We start from the raw sequence: 27,179 nt of genomic DNA, 5'->3' as shown, positions 1-27,179 counted from the left end.
TTGACGTGTGTTCTCCAATGACTTCACCATGTTGGATAATATTTTACAAGAGATCAACCTACGTATCCCATTTCTAGTGATGACGATGTAAAAGGAATCCTCTTAAAACTTTTTCTATATTGCTGTATTTAAGTGTTTAATATTCAAGATCAGACATTTGAATAAAACGCTTTGTTTGGACTCGGTTGAGGAATGACGAAATAAAGGTCAACATTTCATACATCCATCTTAGTCAACGTTGCAAGTGTTTTCAAAAAGTGTGTTGTTTTCACTCTTTAACTGGCTGTTAATAACCTTTTCAGCCAGGTCTGAAAACCTGAAAAAACAAGTGTGGAATGATATCAGGTATAAAGAAACGGATCATCTTGTTTTCCATTAAACTCTGTTGTGAAGATTTAATAGTTTCTAGGTGCAAGCGAGTTGCTTATTTATCGTATATAGACCATTGAGGATTTAAGGGAGTTGTTCACTGAGATAAATGTGGCGGTATTTGTTCAATAACCTAGTTTAGTGTGAATTTAAGTTCAGCTGGTCTTACCCAGGAGGGCAGGCGGTGTAACGGTGGGGTTGGGGGTTTGTTATTGGCTGCAGAGCTTTCCCGCTCCGACCCCTCAGAGTTCGCCTCCGTCCCGGGTTCAGACGATGGTGAGCCGGGAAGGACGTGGGGAGGAGTATCCCGGCCCGTCTCCATGCTGACGTCCTGCTGCTGATGGTCCAGGTCGGTCTCCTGCGGTCGGAGGGGGCGCAGCATGCTCAGGGCGTTGCGTGTTTGGCCGTGTGTCACCTCGCTGCTGATCGACGGCTGGCTCAGGTGCTTCTTAGCCAGGGACGAGTTCATCATTAACCCTGCTGGGGTCCTCAGCCGGGGCTGCTTGGGTGAGGCGGGGTTGTCCTTGGGGTCCTGGGGTGGGTTGGGTCGTTTCGGGGTGAGGGCCAGGGTCGGGACGGGACTCGGCGTGGTGGGTTCACTGGAGGAGGACGAGGAGTCGAGGCTCTGCGACTGAAATCGCTTGTTGAGCTCCTCAGAGGTGCTATCCTCTAACTTTCCCCTTCTTCCTTTCTGCTCCTCCTCCTCCTCCTCCTCTCCCTCACCTTCCTTACGCCTCGCTCGGGCTCTGTCCGACGACTCCAGCAGACCGAAGCTGGGCCGCTCCGCACGCTGCATGTCATCGTCAAACAGAGAGCTGCTGTCATCCGACGCCGTCATGTAGGTTTCACTGCCGGGGCGGCTGAACTCCAGGCCGCACGCTGCTGCCTCGCCCTCAGAGGCCGCGCTGGAGAGCACAGACGAGACCCCGCGGGACTCTGCTCCGTTCTCACCGGGGGTCTCGGCTGCGTTGTTGCACTCCAGTGGAGAACACAGGAGCGGAATTTGGTTTGTTCTGTGCACCTCAGCATCCGTCCCTGTGGAGGACGTCTCCTTACTGCTCTTTTCTGCAAAGCAAACATAAACAGGCTCATCAAATCAGTCTGACCAAAACAACGGTGTCATTTCCAAATGTATGAATAAAGAAGTCAATCTTTTATACGGCTTTCCCATTGATATTAAATTCTATGTATTGCTGCAGTGACTCTGGTGACACACCTGTTTTATCTCTGGTCTCAGTCTCTCCCTCGGTGCTGAGGGTCCGCTGGCAGGGAGCCGGTCCGGTCAGGACCTGGGGGTTTTTTCCCCTCACCTGGAAGCAGCCAAAGGTCAGGCTGCTGAGTCGCTGCGCCTCTCCTGGTCTGCACGGGACTCCTCGCCCAGCGCTGCACTTCTGCTCGAAGGCTGCATGCAAATACATTTTAACACTGTCACACATGTGAGAAAATGTCAAACATGCGTTCTTATCTTTAGCTTTTAAAAAGCCTTACAGGGATTAGTGATGGAGCTTCAGGACGTTTTGTTTGTTTCTTTCAGATTCTTTCCCAGACGTTAGTGAAGCAGACATTTAACTGAAGGTTCAAACGTCTCCAGAATACCACAGAGGATCAAAAGGTTTACATCAGATGTTGCTCCTGAGCAGTAGGAGGCTATAACCTGTCAGCAGTGGGAATTGAACCAGCAAACATCCAGTAACAACATCGCGGACCTTGAGACTGCTGCTACATGGAAAGACCTTGGAAAAAAGAAGTTGTTACCTTCTACTTGTTTCTGTAGCTCCAGAATCTGAGCCTCCTGCTGCTTGTTGGTTTCCCTCAATGCTGCATTCTCCACCTCAAACTGGAACATGAACATATTCCCACATTAAAATGAAACAATAATCACCAGAAAGCCTAATTTTCAATCCACATAGACTCCTCTCATCAGAAATCAATCAGCTTCTTAATTGGAAATTGCGTTTTGGTAACCTTAGTTGTCAGTAAAGGTTTTTAAGCCGCCATTAGAGCTTCTAGTAAATTATTTAGCCACTGTCCTTCTTTTTTTGAAATCATTTTGTTCAAGCACTAGAATTTGTAAAAGCATTAATGTTTGTGCCTAACCTTCAATTTTGGAGAACTAATGACCCCACATACAGCTCCACCAGGAGGCCCAATAGGGGATCACACACACAGTCACATTACAAAGTGTTTATTACTATTATGAGATGCTACTCAAACGGGAATATTTCTTTGGGAATAAACCCATTAAATATATATATTTTTTTATATTTAATTAAAAAAAATTGTGGACTTTTGTGTTGTGTGAGGTGATGACTATCCCACATCTGTTCGGTGTGTGTGAGAAAAAAATAGTATTTTGAGGTCTTAAAGAGTACAACCATCACAGAGCAGCATGAATCGGCACCAGTTTTTCTATGGTTCTTAAAGAAAAGAAGTTCTCAAAGAAAAGAGACATTAATTTTCTCATGTTTCTTTTCTCTAAGAACTTTTTTTTACCTCTGATAACTTCAGCATGACCCATTCTTTGATTTTAGCTGCTTTCTCCTCCACCGTCTTGGCATCTTGAAGCCGAACCTGTTTCTGTTGAGAGAAACAACATCGAGTCACCCAAACAGGAGCAAAATATGCTCATTCAAAACGGTGACGGAGAAATATGAACAGGAATACATTGACACATTTGCACTTTTTCCAAAAAAGCTCGCCAGCCTCTCTACCTGCTCCTCCAGCTGCTGCTCCAGCTGGGCGATGACCTCGTCCTTCTCCTGGACCGAGGCCTGCAGCTCCCGGCACTGCTGAAACAAACGCACCTCCGAGTCTCCGCACAGGCCGTCTGGAGCCTTGAGCTTCTCCTCCATCCACCGCACCTGACGGCAAGCACACATACATGTACAGCCATGCTCGGGGAAACAAGACCAATGCGGCGTTGTTCTGCATCCATACCTGCTGGTGAGCGGTGAAAGCCCGTTTCTCTGCATCGATCACCTGCGTCTCCAACTGTTGGATCTGGAAACAGGAAATATCTTCTTTTATTCTTTATGTCCTCAGTGTTTGTATAAGGTGAGGTTTCAATTCCACTTCAGCCGAAAGTTAAACACGGCAGCACCAAATAGTCATTCTTTAAGTATTATTACGCAGAGAAATGCTTAAACTCACAAATGTCTGTATCTAATAGTTTCTCTGTGTTGCTGCTCAAATACCCTCTATTCTTTAATTCTACATCACAAACACTGATCCTTAAATAATATTTATTATTATAAGCTTTTATATAAGTATGAAATCTGTTATTTAATGTGTCTGTCTGTACAGATGGATGAATAAATGGATGGATGGTTCCGATTTCCAAAGCACTCATTTACTCTTCAACTTAAAGTTTGCACACAATACTGCAATGTATCGTCATTGTGCAAATTCCAAATGGCAGTTGGCCAAGAAACAGAAATCAAACCGTACGAACAGTGTAGCACAGGCGCAGAGGTCAGTTTGAAACTTTCTGCCGAAGCTTCTTGACTGAATCATGTAGCACAGAAACTCGGGGTGACAGTGAAGACGTCCAGCCTCACAAGTGCCTGACGCGGAGCATCATTAAGGTTGAGCAGGTCATCAAATGACTGACGTATCAGATAAAGTAATTCTCTGTTCTCCGTCCTGTATTTAACAACCTCACTGACCGCTCATAAGATTCTATATCAATGTAAATGATCTGTAAAGATAAAAAAAAAATTGGAGATCTGTTCTTCCAAATAACAGTGCTCTTTCTCTTGCCCCTAATTTACACCACTGGGCTGTGATTGATTTGTCTTCACAGGTTAAACAAACTTTTCTTTCCCATTGAAATTCAGTTCTTTACCATGTGCAGAACATGACCATGCATTGAAAGAAAACATCATTTACCCCAGTTCAGCTCAGTCTTGTTCTCTGAGTATCAAGTGAAAGTTTTTACCGCGATACATTTGTAATATGGTGTGCCGCTCTAATGCACACTACGAGTCGCATGGTTGCAGATTCAGCAAAATAGGCTCTTTGAAAGCTGAATGAGGTTGTTAAAAACACAGAAGTGGAAAGTGTTTCTCTCAAAGAGCCAGTATAAAGGGAAACAAATCAAATTGGGGATCATGTCTGAATACACCGTCCATCCATCTGTTCATCCATACATACACTCACACATATAAAAGGGATAATAGGTCTCGTTCAAGTGTAAAATACAGTCTTAATTGCCAAGAGTGGGCTGCCAGGCCTCGTTGGCAATGGTGTCTTTTTTTGTACTTTTGTTTTGTTAACAACATTTACACTTACACTGCAGAACTGATGAGGCATTCTTACATTTGTAGGAGCGCAAAATACTGCACCTTTAACCACTTATATAATGATGATGAGGCGTCACTTCTGTAAACTTACAACCACCTCCTTGTGTGCTAAGATCAGAGCAGAGCCATGTGCGAGTTGGCAGGAGTGTGTCAAAACTGCAGCAACACCAAAAGGTCACACGGCATACACACAGTCACACACACACACACAGAAACACACTGCATGTACACATATGCGGGGACTGAAGCAGTCCTTTGGGAGTGGATCGGAGGGAGAGATGACTTTATTAGTGGCATTCCTCTGAAATTCCTCGGCTCAAAGAGGCGGAAGCAGCCTCGGGAACCAGTGTCTTCTCTCGCTCTCAAACCTCAGAAGCTTCGCAAAAGGAAAATATGCAGGAATGTCCATGGAAATGTTCTGCGCAGCAACCGCCATGGTTAGACCATTCTGCTACATGTGCACATATATACGTAGGACTCAGACCAGAGCAGAGCAGACGTCTCACAGGGCTGACACGCCGAGGAACCGCACGGATCCGAGAATACGACACGGCGCTGGCTGGAAGCTTACACAGGAAGTCATCGGATGACCAATCTTTGCTGACTTCAAAGCTTTACAAGTCAATTCAGACTGAAAGAAAAAAAACATTTCACAACAGCTAAGAAGTAAACAATGATCTAATTGTAGTGTCGGCAAAAACCTGTGCTGAGCCTGGTAACACATTAACAGACACGCTATTGTGTTCTTGGCATCTTTCAACAGAATGGAACCTGCTGATAAAATTATCACATCTGAGTGGCTACAATTCAGTTATGGTTACTGCCTTCAATGAACATTGGTACAAAAAGGGACAGCCATAGACAGTTTTATCACAAGGCCGCATTTTTCAGAATTTCCAAGTTTCTTTGTCGTTTAAATAGATGACAAGTATAGATTAGAACTCAACTCCACTGAAGTTTATTTATATAGCACTTTAAGAACAACTGAACCAAAGTGCTCTACAAAAATAGACATAAAAACAAATAAAAGAGTCTCAAACTTAAAAGCCAGGGAACAAAAATGGGTTTAAACATTAGTATGAAAAATGGACCTAATACTTAAGAATGTTGAGTTTCATGGAACTTCCATTGTGAGAACTTTGACCTACAATGAAGAATAGCTAAGTAACAAATGAGCCCAATGCTTCGCTAGAACCAGAGGCCATCTTAAAATATATAATCACTTATTAAGATATTATTTTACTGGATTCATCTTATGTTTAGTCTTTTTTGGATGTTTCTGAATGTACATTAATGGTGGTAATGAAACATAAGTCTGTCAACCAGTTTCTGTTTCTTTGAGTAAAATCTCTCAGTTTATAATCACATACTAAGTACTTTTAACAAGCCTTTTTTTTTTTTTTTTAAATCTCTGCGTGGTGCCAGTGAAAATCGATACTACTTTATCCATTTCAGGGCCGCTGGAGCCCGATCCCGGCTGACATTGGGCAGAGCCACACCCTGGATGAGACGCACGTCCATCACAGGGCAAACAGACAGACACACAGTCTCAAACACTCACAGTCGAATCTACAGCCCACTTGAGTTGAGTCTTGAACACCATCGGAAACATGGACGTGAACAGAATCGAACCGACAACTTTGAGAGAGGAAGATGTTCCACTCTGCCAGCTGAATCCATAACAGGGGGACAATATTCCATGTCGACAGCTGTGGAGACTTAAATCCTAATAGTTGTTGCCTTATATTAAGTTGAAGGAGCTGTGTGTGACATTGCGATTGAATAAATAAATTAATAAATCCCCCCAGCCAAGTTATTAGATGAATATAAGTCATGTTTTAATTACAGACCCTGTTCTTTTGCACTCCGATGATACCAACTCCTTGTGAAGTCCGTGGCACTGTTACTTTCACTGTTGGACTCAACAAAGCGGCACTGAAATGTGCTGACACGGCAGCTGCCTGGTCGCCGTATATATGCGAGCTGCACGAAGGCGTGTAGTGGATGCAGCTGTCGGGAGAGCGGCGTGGCCGCGCTCCAGTTTTCCTCCAGCTTCTGTCGACTCGCCGAGCCCCGCAGAAGTGGACCAGGCTCAGGCCGGAGGCAGCCACACCCTGCGAGGCACCCTCACTGTTTCCACTGCGACCGAGGCTGAGCCCGACTGCGCCGCTTCTCATTTCACTGGGATCCCAAGAAAATGCTTTCTTAAAAAAAAAAAAAGAAAAAAAAGAACGTCTACATTTAGCTGAGGAATAGACTGTCGATTTGTGTTTGAGCGGAAGAAAGTGAGAACCTGAGAAATCTGGAGTGAAACCACCTGCTCGTCCTTTTTGAGATGAAACCTGAATAGTTGAGACAAATACAATCATAACACACACAGACAAACACACACATAATGGACTGTTCTGATTAAAAGCAGACCTGTAAAAGGTCAACACCCGCACACACACAAGCACGCACGCATGCACGCACGCGCGCACGCACGCACGCACACACACACACACACACACACACACACACACTTGCTCTTCTCTATATAGATCTAGTGATTCACCACAAGTGACAGACCGCATGAGTCTCTCTCAATAGCAGATATAGCATGTGGCACAGAACTGCATGGTAATTACAGGGAATGTACACGAAAGGCTACATCTGGACACACACAAACACACACACACACACACACACACACACACACACACACACACACACACACACACACACACACACACACACACACACACACACACACACACACACACACACACACACACGGTGGCAGGCATAACAGCATATAAAAAGCCATGAACTCATGATACGGTGACGATCCACTCCTGTGAATCAAAGCATACGGGTGTATTTCCTTCTTCCCTTCCTGTAGGTTGTGTTTGCGTGTGTGGATGTGTGTGTGTGCGTGCGTGCGTGCGAGAGACACCCTGCTGGTAGTATATGAGAAGTTAAGCTTGGAAGCATGCTCATTTTGTGTGTTTAGCCCCATTTACCTGCTCACCACACACACACACTCACACACACTGCTCTATCACCTCCGTAGTCCAAAAATCCATTTTGACTCCCATTCCTGGAATTCCACAACTGGCGCTCTGTGGCCAACCTCCCTCTGAACTCCATCACTCCATCCCTCCCCCATCACTCCGTCCGTGGGCCAGACAGCCGGCGCACAAAGCCTCTTTCTGTAGGCTGAGAATCACAGCCTTTACCTTACCCTTGTTTGGGTTTGATACCAGAGAGGTTGAGGCTGCTCTGCTGTGGATTGAACAAAGGTTCTGATCCAAATGTGCTAATTAAAATGAAAGATGGGGATGGAATGAGAGGAAAAATGCATCTATTTGGCTGAGAGGCCATGAGTGCAAACACAGGACACATAAGAAAACACACACAAACTCGCATGAAGAAAAGCAACATCTGTGTCTGAATATCCTGGGGTTAGCCGTAGGCATCTGTGTGGCAGTGACTGTGGAGCAAAATTGCAAACGGATGTTGTGTGTGTGTGTGTGTGTGTGTGTGTGTGTGTGTGTGTGTGTGTGTGTGTGTGTGTGTGTGTGTGTGTGTGTGTTACTTCGGACTGAGGAACACTGTTTCTTTTACTACAACTTATGGTTCATGGAGGCATTTCAGCACCCAGGTGATGACCTGGAGTCTGCTTTTGATCCTCTCGTCTCGATTAGTGTCTGTAAACTGATCAGACCCTTATTGCCAGTAAGCCCCGCCCCCTCAGCGCAACACACGCCAGTGTGTGTTGTGTTTCGTCTCTTTCTAAAAGTGTAATCAATCAGAACGGAGGACCATACCAGAGCAGGGCACTCCACCCCTTGTGGTTTTGGTTTGCACAGGACGGATATGTGGAAGACATACATCTGTGTGTGTGTGTGTGTGTGTGTGGGTGTGTGTGTGTGTGTGTGTGTGTGTATGTGTGTGTGTGTGTGTGTGTGTGTGTGTGTGTGTTTTAGTCAACGATCTATATTCAAAAGCCTCTAAAACTTTCCCATTTATCATCTATCTAGTCAAAAATCACAAAATAGGCAATTTGTGGCAAAGTAACTGTTATTCCTACTTTGTCCACTGGGGGTGACAAACTGCTACACTGGGACCTGGACCGAGATGTCAGCAGTGCCGATATAAATGTAGAAGTAGAGCTAACATATTAGTCAGGGGTTAGTTTTAACGTGAAAGCTATGCAGTGTGTTCAGACTTTTAGGATGTTTTGTAAGAAAAAAGAAAAAGAGAAAAAGAAAAAGAGAAAAAGAAAAAGAGAAAAAGATTCACTGCTCCAGCTCTGTTAAGATCAAACTCGGTCTTGTGTTGCTGATCATGTGAGCTCTTTCAGGATGTATTCATAATTTTCTGCACTTGAATAAAGGGAAAACATTAGGAGTTGTCATTATTTTTGATTCTGCTTTCCTTTTACTGGTCGACTGAACTCTATTTGGACTGTATGTGGCCGCTGAATTAACATCAACTTGACTGCTCTACCGTGTACGAAACCAAGCCCCTCCAATAATTAACCCTTTTACTGGGCATGTATGACAGGGAAGACAAATTCTAGAGAAAAAAAACAGGGTTTTCTTTTTCGTAATAAGTAGTAATGACAAAGCATAACGCTTCACCTTAAGCTTCCTTATATTCATATTGACATAAACACTAATGCGTTTTCCCCCTCTTGGTGAAACACCTCTTGACTCCCAGGTTGTGCACAATGTGCGATAAATTGTAACACCGTAAGAGTTCAGGACCACTGAAAATCTGGGTCGACGTTGAGTGACCTGAAGTGAGATGCCATTAGTTTATGAGCTTGTCAGCATGAACTCATTCCCAGTTCTTCCTATAAGAGGCCATGTGGTGGTAATTTCAGCGCTTTATAAGAACCCAGACTCCTCTAAAAATGGTGTTTGAAGGTAGTCGGTTTCCTGAGTATGAACTGAAGGAATGAAAAGAAAGGTAACAGGAATAGCTGAGGTCAAGTTGAGGTCTGGCAGAGCTGACAAAGCAACTGCAAGCCCAAGTTAGACCGAAGCAGCACCTGTACAAATATCACCTGCACTGAAGGCTCAACCTTTTACTGCAAATTTCAGATGAACATCTAAATCCTCCCTTCTGCATGCGGTGGAAGAAATGTTGAGTGAGGAGGCTCTGAACTCGAACCACACCTCTCAGGACACACAAGCTTTGTGTCACACCAAGGCCCTGCTTACACGACAACGGTGCTCGGAGCCACTGAAAACACAACTTTTTTTAAAACGGCTCTCTGCAGCTCAGCAGACCCACCCAATATGGCGGCTACCTCGCAGCCGACGATGCTTAATGCATGATATGTCATGTCTATGGTGCGGATAATGGGAGTCATGCTTTTATTGACTTTTTGTTTCATTTCGTTGGTTTTATTACACAAAAATAAGCATGTCGAGGTATTTTTGTTTCGGTTAACTAAGAGTGAGTTTTAAAAAAAACATCTTATTAACACGGATTCGTGCTTTTCTATGCTTTTTTATGCTATGATCACTTCTGAAAGGTGCCATATATCAGCTCTGAAGATGTCATTAAAGAAAAGCATTGAAATCAAATCCGAATCAGAAGAATAGCAATGCCATCAGACCTTTAAAAGATAGTTATTCAACATTTCTGTGTAACTTGTAGTATTTCACTGATAATGTAAAAGGGTGTTTATTTGCCAATGCAGTTCGAAAAACTCGGACATCCTTCTGTCTTTTTATGGAGCAGTTTTTGACTTGACTGGGAGAAGACATAACATTTTTTTCACATAGACAGCCGCCACAGAAATCCTAAAGTCAGTGAGTCTGTAGGTGAAAGCATGCCACACATGGTCCCTTTGTCCCCGCCGTGAGATGTGTAGCCTTCTGTTACAGCCGGAGGCCCCACCGGCCAAAACTAACATCCCTCCCCAGAAAAACAGCAGTCACACGCACAGTGCCAGTTCTCACTTTGGTGCAAAAAACCCAAGCTAAAAACACTTTTGGAGATTAATTGGAATTGACCTTCGTGTATACGCGTGCGACACACAGAATGAGCTGCGACTACTTCACCCCGCTGACTCGCATCCCGCACACACACACACGCACGCACGCACGCACGCACGCACGCACACACAGACTATTTACTAAACCGGGTATTTCCTCCCCAGAGCATTTCAATCTTTAGACAAGGCTTAATTTTTTATTTTTTTTTACGTTCTCTCTCTCTCTTTCTTCTTTCTTCGTATTCCCCTCCTTCCTCTCACGCAGGCTTTCGAGGATTTGTAGGATATCAGTAATTTGACAGGCTGACCCAGTTTCAAGTTGATTCATCTGCAAATAACTCAATGAGGCAGGTTAATCCAAACGTAGGCTTTCGGGACTGTCGAAAAACTTTTAATGTAAAATTATTTAAAGATTCACTCTGTCTGTGATCGTTTAGAGGAAAAACTGTAAGAAAAAAAAGCATTTAACTTGTTTGCGCTGCACCTGTTCACACTTATCCTGCACTCCCATCGCAGCACTAATGCCACACAAGTTTTATTCATTTTAGTTTCTTGTATTTCAGCTCCAGAGGAGCAGCGTGACTCACTGCCCGGCCTGATGTCCCCCCCCCCCCCACATCCTTTTATGAGTCCACCTCTGCGGCGAGATTTCAGAGGGGGGATTTTGCAGTGACGTACATCCACCCCTACGCAGCTTTAAAACAACAAGCTCTGGCTGATTCGGTGGGAGCCACAGGACAGAAAAACACATCAGCAGGGGTCTGGATGCTGACATGATGAGATCAGAGCATCGGGGGTTCGCTCAAAACGTGGCCGCAGCAAAGTCTCAGGAGTGGACCCACAGACAGATTCATATTAAAAGCAATTAATTTAAAGGCAACTCGAGAGAAACACTCAGTGAGAGCTAATGACTTTAAATCTGAACTGACCGATAAAAACCCAAAAAGGTTGATTAAAAAAAAAATAAAGACGGATTTGTTCAATAAAACCAGAAGAAAACAGTGAAAGTTGCGGTTCACAGTAGAGGTGTAATGTTTAGTCCGCATTGTTGACAAAAATCAATGTGAAATATAGTCGAGAAATATCTTAAATGCTGTGAAAACTGTTCAAAAGTGGATCATCTATTCATTCATCGTCTATACTGATTCTCGGGGCTCTGAGGACAAATCCAGTTGACTGGCAGAGAAGGAAAGATTCCTCTTGGGCGGGTCGCTATTCAAATAAATCATCTATTGTTCAGTGCACGTCATGTTGGAGGCTGATGATGAAGGATCTTAAAACATCTGAAATTCTGGAACCATTTCGTTCCCAACGCAGTAAAACAAAACATTACTCATAACTTTTGCAAATCAGACTTTAATTCTGATAATGCTTTCATAAAAACTTGAGATTTCAGGCCCTCTTGAGATGGAATTCCTGGACATATCAGTATAAACAGTGTCTAAAAATAATAAGAAAAAAAACATTCTCTTTTCACTGGTTTGTAGTTTAATACTGATGCAGATTACAAGCAAAAATGGAGACAGATTGTTCTTGATCACATACGATTTTTTTTTAATCGAGACTAAATGACAGATGACGTCAAATTTTCCGTTGGGAGACGTGACGTTCTTGAAGTTCTTGAATTTTGACCCTTTACCAACAAACTCTAAAACTGGATTGTCATTTCTCAGGGTGGCAGCACAAACTTAAACTGTTGCTTCAAAATGTTTAGGAGACACAATGCTCAGAATAATACGACGAAAGGTGTTTAACCCCTACATAACCTTGTGTACAGTAAGCCATAGACATATGGACAACAAAATAAATATGATTTCACCGACCTGTTGTTGGAGAAAAGTCAAGACAAAGAGCTTTGATTTCAAAGTAAATATCTTTAGGGAATTGCTTCAGTAAGAACATGCGCAGTCATAATGACATAAAAAAGTTTAATTCAGAGTGAAGATGTGAGCCAAGTTTTCAAGTTGCTCCCTCTTTACCTTCCTGAAGTATTTCTAAAGAATGGGACGGACATGCGGGACCGTCCAGACACATAATGCATCTGGTCCATGTCCGTGACCAGCAGGGGTTTAAAATGATGGAATATCGGTGTGAAGATATCTGTGGTCAATAAAGCTGCGGCTCCAGCGTTTCTGTGTGAGCTGGTCACTGAGAGAGAGCGAGAGAGAGAGAGAGAGAGAGAGAGAGAGAGAGAGAGAGAGAGAGAGAGAGAGAGAGAGAGAGAGAGAGAGAGAGAGAGAGAAAGAGAGACGGCTGAACTCTGACTGAACTCTGCATCCTGGGAAATTAAATCGGTAATCTTCTGTCTGAGGTAAACACGCTAAGATTCCTGCTATTCTTCGTCAGACTTTGTCCAAACGGCACATCTCGCTGCAGTATGAAAGTCTAAAGCAGGACAAAGGCCCAGGAGGTGTGATTAACTAAGGTATTCACCATCGTAATGACTGCTGCCTGGACGATATGACCAGCGAGTCCAGTCTCTCTTCCAAGAAATATCTTTTAAACACTACCGTTGACGTATTGAGTACTTTAAGGACAGAGTCCATTTCTACTTTGTGGCCTGGTTGTAAATCATCCCAAGCCTCTCAGGGGTATAATTTTGTTCATATTCTTGTTTAAATAACCTTTTACTCTCATTTTTCTTAAAACAAGGCTACAATTGTTGGCTTAAATATTTCTATTGTCCAGCGACGATGTTATTTCATCCACATTTTCACACTTTGACCATCATTTAGAAACTTTTTATTTTTTATTTTTTACAGATGACACAATGAAGCTGCAAAAGATGCAGGTGTGAGCCTGAGTCGACCGTCATTCTGACTTTATAATTTTGAGTGGAAAAATGCTTTAAAGGCTGTCAAACAGGAGGGACCCGGCCAGAAATACACAGCGGAGACTCTCACATGTGCTGCGTGGGCCGCAGAAACCCACCACAGCCAATCCTTCCTCCCGGTCCTCTCTGGGAGTTTGTTTTGCCGTCCAGCTGAGCTTACTTCTGACTCTGTAATTGACTGGAGCTGGGTCAATCCCATCATGCAGTGCGTGGTGGAGCCCTGCGGTCAGACTGCTGTTTACATTAGAGCTCTAATCAGCATCCCTGGGGAGCGCCTTCAGATCTAGGCCACGGCGGCAGTTTGGGCCGGCCCCAGTGCCGCCCCGGCCAGCTGGGAGGGGACGGCCTGCTCGGTGCCCACCAGACCGCGGACCCACCCCCTGTTGTGACAGCTAAAGTCTCTTTTCAAAACTCTGTTATCGTGGTTTTGTTCTGATTTACTTTCCACCGGTTCACCTCTTGCATATCAGTTGAACTGCTAAAGTCCTCCGTCAGACAACGGCTCTCCTCACTTCCCATTAAAAATACTGAAGATGCTACTTTGTTAACTTGGCCCCGGACCAACTTTTTAGTGACGCATCGCTTTCTTAAAATCACTGCTCCAGGTGAGCCTTGAACTCACAACCTCAGCATTGCTCCACAGTCTACTGCCATATAAGTACTGCGCGCTAACCGATTGCGCCACTGGAGCTCAGAGAACCCGATGAAAACTGCAATTTAACATCTTAATATTCATGTTTCCGATTGTGAACTCTCTTTCACTGACATTTTAAATCTTGCACCAACATTTTTGGAATTGGGATTATTCCAGAATCGAGGAGAATCTTAGAAAAGAATCTGTGTTTTTCACACCAGTTTAAAAACATTCATTCTTTGTAAAGTGCATGAGTGCAAAAGAGTGCACGAATAAAAACCAGTCAAACTTTGTCTGAAATTAAATCGTCTATTTGTTGGTTTAGATGGTGTGATTTATTGTGGTGGGACAGTGTGGTTTGGTAGAACTCCTCTTTTATTTGTATGTTTTTACTGAATGAGTTTATAGCCCCGTTTCCACAGTCCCCCTTGGTACCGGTACAGGGCCTGTGGTAACCGTTTGTTGTGCGTTTCCACTGACACAGTTACCGTTACCAACAGGTCCCATTGGTAACCATTTCTCGCTACCCCTCGCTACCCCTCCGTTTGGGATACCAGGCGCAACCTGCCGGATATGAGGGGGAGGAGCTTCAACACTGTCGTCTGCTGATTGGTCTGTGACAACCCAACCGTTACTCTACTGGCAAGCCCGCCATTTCAAATCAGTAAAGAAAGTGAAAAATGGATCCTTGGACGACGGAAGAAGTGCAATTGCTCCTCTCCATAATCGGAGAAGAGCAAATTCAAAGAGAGCTAGACGGGGCAGTAAGAAACGAAAAAACCTTCAGGGCGGTGTCGGAGAGGATGAGATCTCAAGGCTTCAGTAGAAGTCCGACACAATGCCGGGCAAAATTAAAAAAACTGCGCAGTGACTACCGCAAGGTGAGGGACCACAATAGCCGCAGCGGGGTCCAGAGGAAGCACTGGCGGTGGTTGGACGCCATGGACCTCATTTATGGCCACAGACCGGCCAGTCAGGGCAGAGAAGCCGGTTTGGACAGATGATGATGCACAGATGGGATGGCACTTTTAAATCTGGTTGAACTTGTTACAATGACAATAAAGATATTCTATTCTATTCTATTCTATTCTATTCTATCAGTGGCAGTTTAAAACTGCAGGAAGTGGATCTTTTATCCATTCAGTTAGTTTGCAGTGAGTGTTTCCACTTGGTCTCGGCCCTTTAAGTGTGAATGAACAAGGTTTTATGTGGTGCCATACATTGACTTTTTGTCTGGGTGGTGGAGGGCTGCAGCCTCTCCCAGCTGGTGTAGGACAAAGGACAGGGTACAATCTGGACAGGAAACACCCAAAAGACACAAAAACACCCACCTACAGACAATTTAGTCAACATAACTGAACATGTATATCACCTTATTGCTCAACCACGGGACAACTTTATCCATCTATGGAAGGCCATGATTATGGCAGACGTTACAGTTGATCTCTGCGTCCCTTACGCTGACCTCGTCGTTCCCCCGTAAACAGCCCCGTCCCGCAGACTTTACTGAGACCCACCTTGTCCGCGGTGAGCTCCCGGATCTTGATGATCTGCACTCTGAACTTCATGAGCAGCGCCTCCAGAACCAGACACTTCTCCTTCCAGTCCTCCTGGCTCATCGCTTCCTCGCCCTCGGCCATGACGCCCAGACCCTGTGGTGAGAACCACGAATGAATGAATGAATGAATGAATGAATGAATGAATGAATGAATGAATGAATGAATTTTTGCCACAGCCACAGTGCAAAAAATTGAATTCTGTGCATTCAGTTTATAGTGTTTAAAATTTCACGCACACATTTTTTATCAATTCTTTTTTTTTTTTTTTTTTTTACAATTTTTGTAGCCGAAATGGGTATCGGCTGAAGCCAAGACTTATTTTTGCCTATCCATTAAAAATCCATAAAGTTACCCAGGACACGAGTGATTAAAAAAAAAAAAAAAAAAAAAACAACAACAGAAAAAACAAAACATAACAGAAGTAATACAAAAGAAGAGAAAACCACAACTTTTATTTTTTTACCTTTCAATGTTTTTTTGAAAGAACAGAGATTTGCACAATTTTAAGTCGTTACTAAATCCATTCCATAATATAACTTCCAGAAATGAAACACATCCGTATTCAACATTTGTTCTCACGCTATCTCTTTCAAAGACACCCAGTCCTCTTAAACTATAATTATTTTCTGTTAATTTTCAAGAAGGGAGACACTGACAACACAGTGTATGTGCTACCAATAGTCTTAGTAGAGGCTCTTATGTATTTACACAATCATTGATTGGAGTCAGTTGAATTACTTCTGCTCATGGATAGGATAAGACAGGAATTGAACCACCCATCTTGCAACTTAAAAGCCAGAGTTTCTACCAACCGAGCCACAACAGCTGATGCAAATTGGATACACACAATATACTTATACAAGATACTTTAAGGGTTAATTTTCAATTACTTCGTTCCAAAAACTCTATTTTCCAAAGGATTTTATGGTGTCAATCATAATAAACTGACAACAGTCACAGTGGCAACAACAAGCACACACACACATGCATGCACACAAAAACACACACACACACATGCACAGAAAGGACAAAGAATTAGTTGTTTTGCGAGCAGCCAACACCTGAAATATTCCAGGGTCCAGCCCAGTTGGCCCAATGTGGCCGAGTGGGCGTATCGCTCAGCCCGGACCAAACAGGAAAACACCTCTATTGGTCCAAAACACCTCGACGCCCTCCCCGGCACAAGCTTACATCACATTTTCCAGGGCTGACAGTGGAGGAAAAGCAGTAAACACACACAAACAGTAGCAGATACACACACACACACACACACACACACACACACAGAGAAAGAAGAGACGAGAGAGACGGATCAAGATTTCTGACAGAGGATAGGCGTCAGATAGGAATCATGCTGCTCGCTCCTGCCTGCTGTAACGTCTCATTACCAGCCCGGCCGCTTCGCAGAGACACAAAGAAAGACTGCAAACATGTGCGGAGCGAGGCCGTAAAGTTTGCATTTATTCCCGCAGGCTTATTTCTGTTGCTTGTTTGCTGTGGTAAACATGGATGAAGGGAAGAAATACAAGTAGCACAAAAAAACCCAGAAAAAACTGAAGGGATAGAGGAAGTGGATTTTATTCTACTTTAATAAAATGCTGATCTGGCACACAAATAGACCAGAAAAAGAAAGAAATTAAATTTTTATGTGCAGAATTTTAATTTATAGAGTCTTACACATAACTTCAAAGTGTACTGGACTCAATATCCTTCCCTAATGCACACAGGCATAGTACAGGTAATACATTTATAGTCCAGGTAAGCCAGTTAAGAGTGTAAGAATGTAAATATATGTACAGCTGGTCAAAGCAAAATACAGCTGCATGAGCCTAAATCTTTATATCAGCAATACCTGTAATGAAATATGTATTGTACCGAACACATACTCCATACATATATAATAATCAAGCAAGAATTTCAAAGTGGTTAGTACTACATTAAGATGGTATCACTTGAAGATACTTTCTTTTTTCCATAATTGGTAATGATTTTCACTTGAACCACTTCAATAATCTTTAATATCACTTACAGGCTGGTTGTTTGAAGGTTAATTCCATTTAGATTATTTCTCTGTCTCGTTCTTATTCTAACGGAGCCTATTATAGCTGACAACTGAACATAGAGTAGCTACAACCTGAACAAATCACGACTCCATCAGAGGCCAAACAGACAGACACAGTCACGAGACCTACAGGTAATATAAAGCCACAAACTTACGTAAAAATCCATATTTTTTTACTGAAATACCAAACTCTTCCATGCACAAGGAGAACATGCAAACACCACACAGAAAAGGGACCCAGACCCAGAATCAAACCAGGAACAATATTAATGTGAGATGAGACGACAAACCACTGGAGTCACTTGCAACCTGGGATCATTCATACTTTATGCATAATTCAGGTTAAATGTTCTAAAATTGTGTTTATGTCATATAATTTTCCCTCCCACAGGACCCTCTTCTGAAATCCATAGTCGAAAGTACTTAAAGTGTCATTCTTCACTGTGACACAGAGAAGCTTTTAACTTTGTCTCTTAATATTTTTTAGTCTCTTTGCCTCTGTTGTTGTCTTTCACTTATTGTTGAGTAACATTAAGGTCTTAATGCAGACAATTGGACAATGAAGTTGGCAAAAGCCATAAAAGTGTCACTTTTTGAATTAAAGATTTACAGTGAGGCACTATTTTCACTAAAAGAAAAGTTGTAGTCGGTAAACTGAGGCAAAAAAGACTAGATCATCAGGCAACTTTGAATATTAAATACCTGTTATTTCTTTTGAAAATCATCAATCCCCACATTATTGCCTGGGAAATTCAAAACACTCAAAGGTAATGGGAACATGAGCTCCCAATTCAGCTGACTTCCAAGTGGCATATTTTTTACACCCAAAAAAGTAATACACACGCGCGAAATTCTTCACACACACACACACGCACGAAAGTTTCTCCTGCTCTAATAGCCTCGAGGTCATCGAAATTAGAGTCAAATTTTTGATTCATATATATTTACCTCTTAATTTCTAATGACATAAATTGAGCTTTCAACATTATGAGGTTGCCACTTTACTAGAAAAACCACATTGTGCTGCTTTCTTGTCTTCAAAACTGTAAAAAGAACATATATTCTTAACTGGCCAAAGAAACTATTCACGTTCACGGAGGTTTTTAACCAAACTATCAGCTCTGGAACATAACACATAATTGCAAGATCGGAAAAACAATTAAAATACGGTATGAAAACACATTTTAATCCACATTTAGATATAAATAGTAGCGGAACAGTTTATTACTCTGAAGAAAGACTCATAGTTAAAAATGACATTTCTTGTGAGTTTTTTCGACTTACCCTTTAAAAAAAGATGTGAACAGACTTTAAAAGAAACTTCACGTCATATCGTGTCCAGGGTTTGTGTATTTGTTTCTATTTCAGAGCAGAAAATCTTATTTGAGGAGTAAAGTCGCTGATTTTCTTTCCAGCGCTTTTCATTTCAGCTCTCGGCCAAAAGTTGGAGACGGGATGGTTTTTTTTAGAGGGCGTGGCTTCTTCTGATTCATCCAATCACAGATCAGACGGGCGTTTCCATGCACGTCAAGAGCGCAGAGTCTGACATTGATTGACATGTTACATTAACCAATGAAAACGCCGAGCGCCACTCTGCAGCGGGGGCATTTCAGTAGCCGCTCAGAGGAAGTGACGTCTAAATGTTGTCGTGTCGTAAATAGATATGCGCCACTGAATCGTATGTCCGCGTTGCGGCCATATTGGACCGGGCAGCGTGGGCGCGTTAGAAGGAGGTTTGTATGATATGAATAAAATGAAAAAAGTACCATGAAATAATCTAATGTTCCTTTTATCTAAATGAAAATTATACTAAGGTCTTACATTCACAGCCCTTTTTCAGTTTCACACACCTCTAATAACTATAGATGGTTTGGAGTAGTAAAATAAATATTGAGGATGTACTTCAGTTACACCCTGCTATTATCTTACAACCCCGTTTTACATTTCTGTTACCTTTTACTGATCAGACATTCCTTCCTTTTTAGTTTACATGGTTGTACTGTTGCTTATTTAATTTAATTTAATTAAATTATTTTACAGATTTGGGATTATTCGCAGCAGTTCTGTAGCGCTGAGTCACAGTGTCCCCTGTTGGTCAAAACGCTGAAATTATGATGACGTGTTTCCGTTTCCTGTGTAAACAAACCAGCCAATATGGCAGCGTCCTCGGTCAAATAGTAGGAAGTCCTCATTTAGAGCATTTCTTTACGAAAACCTGATTTACATCATCATGTCTGATGTGAGAAGCGATGGGAGAGCAGTGAGATATTACTGTACCGCCGGTAACGGAATGGAGGTGTTTTTAATGGAGGAGCTGAAGAAGAAACTGGCAGCCGAAGACGTGAGTTTTGTTAACACGAGAGGAAAGCGACAAAGATCCCAAACTACGGTCAAGTTTATGTAGTTAATCTAGTTGTATCCGCATTTTAAACGGAAATGTTTTTAATTATGGCTTTACTTCACTTCTTTGTTCAAGGTGTATAATTTTTTTGTTTTGCATTACCACTTTATGGGATTTAGCTTCAAATAGAGACCAAGAAAGAAACCTTCAGCATATTCAACAGAAGAAAAAAAAAATCCCTTTTTTAATTCTAATTTTACAGTCTTCAATTTTTCGATTCAAACAGCATTCCATGTTTATGGATTTTTACTTTTTTGTTATATGTATATATTCCTATGTCATTTACATTTTTTTCTGTTTTAATGTTTTGTAATTAATATTTGAAGCTTATTCAAGAACATTTTACTGTCAGAAAGGTATTTAATGGATGACGATTGATTTAATTTTATGTGTCGTCAAATTATTTTGAGTTAAAAAATCAACTGATAACAACATAACATCGTATATGGATGAAAAAACTTAACATTTATGTGTTGTAACATAAGCTTTTACACATATATTTCAGCAGATAACGATGATGTGACATTCAGGCTTGAAGCAAAAATTATGATGCAGTCTCATAGTCTCATAAATACATGCAGAAATATACTGACGATACCTATCAAAATGAGTCATCCTCCTCAATTGTTTTCCCCTTTTGTTTCTTTCATACATGAAATCATGGTCAAGGTATTTTGACTCTTTAACCAGAATTTTCTTTTAAAAACTATTGAATTTCAAGTGTGAAGACATTAAAAAAAGTCGACTAGAAGTAAAATATGCAGCGTAAAATAAGTCCATTTTGACTTGCTTGTTACCAACTTAACCAGCCAATCATATGACAGTGACCTGAACTTGAACGTCATAATGGGCACAGAAACAGATATAAGTATGATTATCAGGGAAGCATTAAATGCAGATTGACTTAGATTTTTACTAAAAAAACATTTCTCGGATTAAGAATGCCTAGAAATACTCCAGTGGGCAGCTCTCTGCCGATGCCTCATCGATTTGGATAATCAGTGAAAATACACAAAAACACAGATTGAGCTCTTCACATAATTTGACCCCAGCCTGAATGAAAACCACAGTCATCTGACTGTGAATAGTTGAATGTGATGCTTGATTTTTCTATGCAGGTGTGTCAGACTCCCGGTAAAGTGTTGTTCAGCTCCTCTGCGGCGATCCATAGAGTCAGTGAGCTGAAGGCTGCAGAGAGACTCTTCCTCCTTCTGAAAGAAGACTCACCTCTGAAGCTATCGGCCCACACGAGCCCAGGTATCAGCCTGACACAATTGCACACATACAAAAACATGCTCTTGTAGAAACATGAGAAATACAATGTCAGATGAGGAAAAAAATAATTTTCTTCCGTTCTTAGCACTGCTCACTGTTGAAAAGAACAATATGCAATATTCGAAAAAATACAGTGTTGTCATTAGAAATATTTTCATCATTATTTTTATTAAACTTTTTTGTGATGTGTTCTTTCCCTTATTTATAGAAAAGGCCACTTCTCTGCTTCAGTCCAGGCTGTTCACTGACAGCGATCAGTGGCTCTGTGCTGTAATGACATGGAGCCGCCTGCAGGCGGAGCTGGCGGACAGTAAAACAACCGTGAAGAACTTCAGAGCTGCACTGGGAGTGACGATGAGGGAGGAGGAGGGCAAAAAGGGGAAAGAAGCATGGCAGAAGTGCATGACTGAGTTTAGCAAAAGTGCAGAACACCAGAAAGAGGACGGGAGAGGGAGTGAAGTACTAGAAAGCCGTAAACAAAATGGAATGCAGACACTGGGAAAGAAGAGAAAGAGGGATGAGGAGGAGGAGCAGGAGAGGAATAGTACACTGATGGAGTCAAAGGTTGAGAGGAATGCAGAAACATCAAAAACATCCATGGAAGTGGGGACAAGGGTGGCTGAGGAGCTCAGTAGCTGTGGAAAAAGTGGTAAACATGGATCAGACAAAGGATCATTATGTTCCTGCACAGAACCGGAGCTCAGTGTGGAAGGAAACAGGATGAATGACACTGTGGAAGAGACTGCCTCGGACCGTGTGGAAAATGGTAATAACTTTGTTCCTTTTTTTAGAATTTTACCAGATATTTTTGTAAAATTTTTACTCTTAAGGTTAAATTCCCACCTTTATTCAGATCTTTCCCCTCATTTCCCTTCACGTGAAGTGAAGAGCACTGAAGAAGGAGAGAGGAAAACTTTAAGAGACTGCAGGAGCGAACCCCAGCTGCCTTCTTGCATCTCATTTAGGATCAGCTGCAAATGTTCTGGATCTCTGTCCCGATGCCTCAGCACACAGGTAGTAACCATGAAGCATGCGTTTATCCTCATAATCATCAAATATAATGTAAACATTTTATATAGAATGAGAAATCTTTTTTTCATGTTTTTTCATGATAAGATTATTCATTTCTGCCTTACAGGGGTCACATTGACACACCGCCTCATGCAAATGAGACGCATGCATAGAAAATCATGCAATCAAGTAGATCATCTATGTATGTCATGCAAACGTCATATTTTGTGTCGATTTTTACAGAAATCTTCACGTTATGTCTAAAATAGGAGGTGAGCAAAGTGATTGGAGTTGGTCTGAGCAGGCTGCTGGGCTGGAAGGTTGACCTGAAGAAGCCAACAATCGAGGTAAACCTTTTATATGTTAAACAAAAAATATCTATATGATTGTGATTTTTGTGGAAGGATACAAATGTATATATTCAAATTGTAATATTAAGTAAGTAAAATCCCTCTCTTTGGTAAATAGTGTTGGTAGATAATCAGTTTCTTCCCTAAATGATCACGAATTTGTTCATTTTTTGCAGATAAATGTTCATTTGAGTGATGACCACTGCCTTCTGGGGATCCCACTGACCAGGTCATTGAGAGAAACACTAATTAACAGTAACCGAATGCTGTTTATTTAAAAAGCAGATTTTGGAGGTGATCAGTAATGCAACCTGCAGTACTGATTTTCGTAATGTGTTTTTTTTCTTTAATGTGCCATAATTGCATCAAAAGGCTTTATAATCCTCAAAAAAAAAAAGAAAAGAAAAAGAAAAACTAAACAGGAAAAGTATTACATTTAGAAAGAGTTCAGCCTTTTTTCATACCAAATAGTTTATCAACCATCTGTCTTTCCATTTAGATTACCTCTGGCGAACCGGCCCTATATTAAAATCACTGGACTGAGGTCTACAATCGCCTGGGCCATGGTCTCTCTGGCTCAGATACAGGTACTAAAATTGAAAATGTGCTTTCCACTGTACGTTTTGGTTACAGTTTACCTATTCATAATTTCCTCAAACTTTGAGGGACCTTCATTATAGTATCTTTTAATGTATGAAAATAAGACCTCATAAATGAATGAGTGCAGCCAAAGTTAGGACCTTGTTACAAGCAGATCATCCGTTTTATTTCCATTATCCTCTTGAAAAGTTCGACCTGAACTCTATAGATGTGACCATGTCGCCGCTGTGGTAAACCCTGGAGCGCGCCGATAGCTGTGCGCTACTTCACAGTCTGTATGAAGCATTTGCATGCACATCAATCAACCTGTGATGTAACACAGTCACAGTACATGTGGGTAATCAGCTGTATGCGTTGCATGTTATCTCCTGATTAACAGCCGGGCTTCCGTGTGATTGACCCCATGTGTGGCGCGGGGACCATCCTGGTGGAGGCAGCGCGGGAAAACGAGGTCAGCACAGGAATTTTACGCAGCCATCATGAGCGTAGAAGTCACTCCAAATTTTACTTGAGTCAAACTCTGAATGAAACGCCGCCGTGGCTGTGCTGGGTGGACTTCTTGCTCTTCAGGCGGCTTGTTTCCTTGGTGTGGACATCGATGACGGGCAGCTGCAGAAGGCCAGTCAGAACGTCTCCTTTGCAGAGCTGGGAGACAGGATACACCTGCTGAGAGCTTCGTCTATGGGTAGGAAACCTGCACAACACAAAATGATCCCGGGATCGTTGAAATAAGAAGCTTGGTGGAGTTGTACAGAAAAAGGCATGCCGGTCCTATTAAATTAGAACAAGGTCAGAGGCCTTGATTTTTTGTTTTGTTTTTTGTTCCTGAAGTATTGATTAGTGGGGTAAGTTTAAAGCCTGGCTTATTGATTAGGATTGTTGATGCATACATTAACAAATGATGTAATAATGTAGATACAACTGATATATGGAGTGAAAAGCACGCAACAGCTAGCCAATTGGCCAGGAGCAAAATAAATGCAAAGAGAGAGACTATCAGGTTGGGTTAAAAGATAAAAAAGACGTGTAATTCTCTGTACTGGTAATTCCAATATGCCTCTGCGATTTGGATTTCTAAAAATGTCTGAGGATTATTCAGCTTTTTAATCCCATAACACAGATTCAGTAATGCATGTCACATTACTGATTGACTAATCTCATAAACTCTGCTTTTTAGATGCTTTGCAGACAATCGTCACTCAAAGAGAAAGAAAAAACTATATATTTATTACCTTTGACATGTCGGGGGAGGAAACAAAGTCGAACTTCCGACATCGTTTTTGATTTGTGATATAGTTTTCAGTTTATCAGAAGTGGTAGTAGTTTTCAGCCCTCATGCTGTAGATCCCTGGGATTGTTTACATGAGGATCCAACGTGTTCAGACCTTTTGAAAAAGCTCAAATAGTGGCTGTTATTTTAATGAATAAGAGAGTTTAGATACAGCAATGTATTACAACTACTGATTTCAAAAGTATAAAACAATAAGCAAAATAATCTCTCACCAAACTTGGGAAATATCACCAAAAAGACATCAAATGAAAATAAATAAATACAAAAAAAGACATAATGTTTGCGTCTCTGACAAAGAAGGAAAACAGAATAAATGTTTTCTTTCCATAAAAGAATAATAGTCAGTCACTTCAATTCATTGTCAATCTATGTAAACTAATCAAAAAGTTCGGAATTAATTACAAATGTGTCATTAAAAGAAAAGGTAAGAATATAATAGTGTAACAATCATTTTATACGACATCATTTAAACTTTTAAACATTCACATAATCTGACATGCCCTCCTTTCTAAAAGCATCAGAACAGTAAAACCAATTCCCTTATTTTAGTTGACTGAAAATATTTGGGTTTGACATCAAATAATCAACATGAAACAGAAGATCAAGATCTCAGCTTTTGTTTTTTCGGTATGTGCGTCTAAATCTGAGGGACACCGTTCAGAAGACGGGGCCTTTTGTCTGACTCCACTTTTTTCTTTTTTTAACTTGTGAAGCAGAAGTATTGGAACCTGTGTGCTGACAGGTGGTGCTCTGTGGACCAGGTGCGTCTCGCTGCATCTGGTATTCAAACCATAAACGGCACCGAGCGGTTTGACATGTGCAGACGGCGTTCATGATGCCCGAGAGCTCTGAGGGTGAAAAACAGAAGTGTGGAAACAGTAACTGTGATGCTGAAAGAATCATTGCACAAACTGAAAGTACCAGTCTATTTGGAAATCTTCTAGTTACTAGTAACTTTTTTTATTTTATTTAATTTTCTTCTTCAACCTATTTCAGTCTTGTTTTTTTTATGCCTCGGTCTGATTATTATTCTTCCGTTATCATCACCTGTTAACAATCTTAACACAAGTTTATCTTTGTTTTGTCTTGAACGTTCCGTTGTTTTGTCAGCAGCTCCCTCGTCTTTTCAGTATCTTTTACCACGTTAACCCTGTACGAGGCATGCAGTCATACCCTTAAATATTGAAAACAATTGACCCGACTGAGATTATAATCTTGAGTAAAAGATTATTTCAAGATTTCATGTTGTAGTTTTCTAATCTTCACCAATTCGTGTGAACATTGGACACAGTCTCACTAATTGTTCACAGTGCATATAATCAAGCATTTTCTCACAGTTTTCACCGGTACAGTGCACGAACGACTGGAGTCAGAGTTTTTTTTTTTGCCAAATAAAAAGTATTAAATAATGTAATGAAATGCCTAAAACTCCCCATTGTTAGTTCGAAAGCAACAAGGAGTGCAGAAGCCCGATAGCGACGACATTCACCCGAATGATTGGTGACGCAATCTAAGCTACTTAATGTTTTAACACGGTTATAAATGAAGCTGTTCAAGCCGTGACGGATGACATTGTAACTCGTAGCTGTCGGCACCTTGTACCCAATCCAGCCTGTGCAGCTCTTAGGTTTCTCCGAGGAGCCTGGACTGCGTGCTTTCAGTGGGAATCTCCGAGTGGGAGGTGAGTGCGGCTCCCGCTGTCGTGTTCTAAATTACCTCTGGGTTTGTTTGTGCCCCTCTGTTGTTGTGCAGCGCTGCCGCTGGCCGGCTCCAGTGTGAACGCCGTGATCTGTGACCTGCCGTTTGGCAGGAAGTTCGGCACAAGGAGCGACATGGCCGCCAGCCTGCCGCTCATCCTCGCGGAGATGGACAGGTTTGTTCCTCGGTGTTTTCCAAACGTTGCTTCTAAAAATGTTCAGTGAATAGATACTACTTGTGTGTCAGTCATGTGAATTCAGCTCGAATGTTTGTGTGTTTTAGAGTTCTCTGTCCCGGCGGTGTCCTGGTTCTTCTCCTGAGTCCACAGTTATCCTGCCTGCTGGGGAAACTTCTCCCGCGAAAACGCACCGGACCCTCATCTAACAAAGAAACGGAGCCTCCAGCTGGGACGCAACGCTGTCCGTCTCCTTCCGTCTCCCCCACGAAGCAGCAGAGTTCTCCAGTCCACTCGGAGATCAAATCCAAACCGGCTCAGGCACTGGAGCCTCAGACTGAGCTGCAGACTACCGTGTCCTCGCTGAGGCATCAAGCCACTTTCAGAGTCAGCTTAGGAGCAATAGATGGACTTATCCATAAATACGTCAAAACACCATCCTGAATGACACCTGTAAACGTTCCACTCCGAAATACTTTGATGTTTTCTATGTAGAAGGAGCAGTCAGGTTAAAATACCCACATTCTGTAACATAACGTTGTTTTTTTTTCTACAAACATATATTTTTGACACAATGGTATCATTTTAATCAAATGAACAATTAAAATGTTATTTTTCTCTTTTCCTA

General features: G+C 41.9%; 2 protein-coding genes across 3 annotated transcripts in view; one reads left to right on the top strand and one right to left on the bottom strand.

The window, feature by feature from the left end:
* plekhh2 (pleckstrin homology domain containing, family H (with MyTH4 domain) member 2) overlaps window positions 1-19,183 on the bottom strand; it is a 35,808-nt gene extending 16,625 nt beyond the window's left edge. Inside the window, exons 1-8 of the mRNA XM_080482063.1 lie at window positions 19,035-19,183; window positions 15,647-15,781; window positions 3,307-3,369; window positions 3,081-3,230; window positions 2,863-2,946; window positions 2,125-2,206; window positions 1,586-1,771; window positions 539-1,434 (exon numbers count right to left, since the gene is read on the bottom strand). Coding sequence (XP_080338189.1) covers window positions 539-1,434; window positions 1,586-1,771; window positions 2,125-2,206; window positions 2,863-2,946; window positions 3,081-3,230; window positions 3,307-3,369; window positions 15,647-15,769 — 1,584 coding nt within the window. The 5' untranslated portion in view covers window positions 15,770-15,781; window positions 19,035-19,183. The remainder of the gene's footprint in view (window positions 1-538; window positions 1,435-1,585; window positions 1,772-2,124; window positions 2,207-2,862; window positions 2,947-3,080; window positions 3,231-3,306; window positions 3,370-15,646; window positions 15,782-19,034) is intronic.
* A 707-nt stretch (window positions 19,184-19,890) lies between these two features.
* thumpd2 (THUMP domain containing 2) lies at window positions 19,891-27,179 on the top strand. Of its 2 annotated transcripts, none has more exons than XM_080482055.1 (11): window positions 19,891-20,091; window positions 21,270-21,408; window positions 21,635-22,192; window positions 22,310-22,440; window positions 22,707-22,784; window positions 22,964-23,016; window positions 23,287-23,374; window positions 23,767-23,838; window positions 23,958-24,072; window positions 26,431-26,551; window positions 26,659-27,179. In XM_080482055.1, exons 1-11 carry the CDS (start codon window positions 19,981-19,983, stop codon window positions 26,993-26,995), a joined length of 1,803 nt encoding a protein of 600 aa, XP_080338181.1. In that variant the 5' UTR covers window positions 19,891-19,980; the 3' UTR covers window positions 26,996-27,179. The 2 variants fall into 2 exon arrangements, with proteins under 2 accessions (XP_080338181.1, XP_080338180.1); XM_080482054.1 differs by having other exon boundaries at window positions 22,280-22,440.

This window comes from Lipophrys pholis, assembly GCF_963383615.2.
Source record: "Lipophrys pholis genome assembly, chromosome: 15".
NCBI lineage: Eukaryota > Metazoa > Chordata > Actinopteri > Blenniiformes > Blenniidae > Lipophrys > Lipophrys pholis.
The sequence above is the reverse complement of the archived record's forward strand: the minus strand, read 5'-3'. Positions and strand labels throughout refer to the sequence as shown.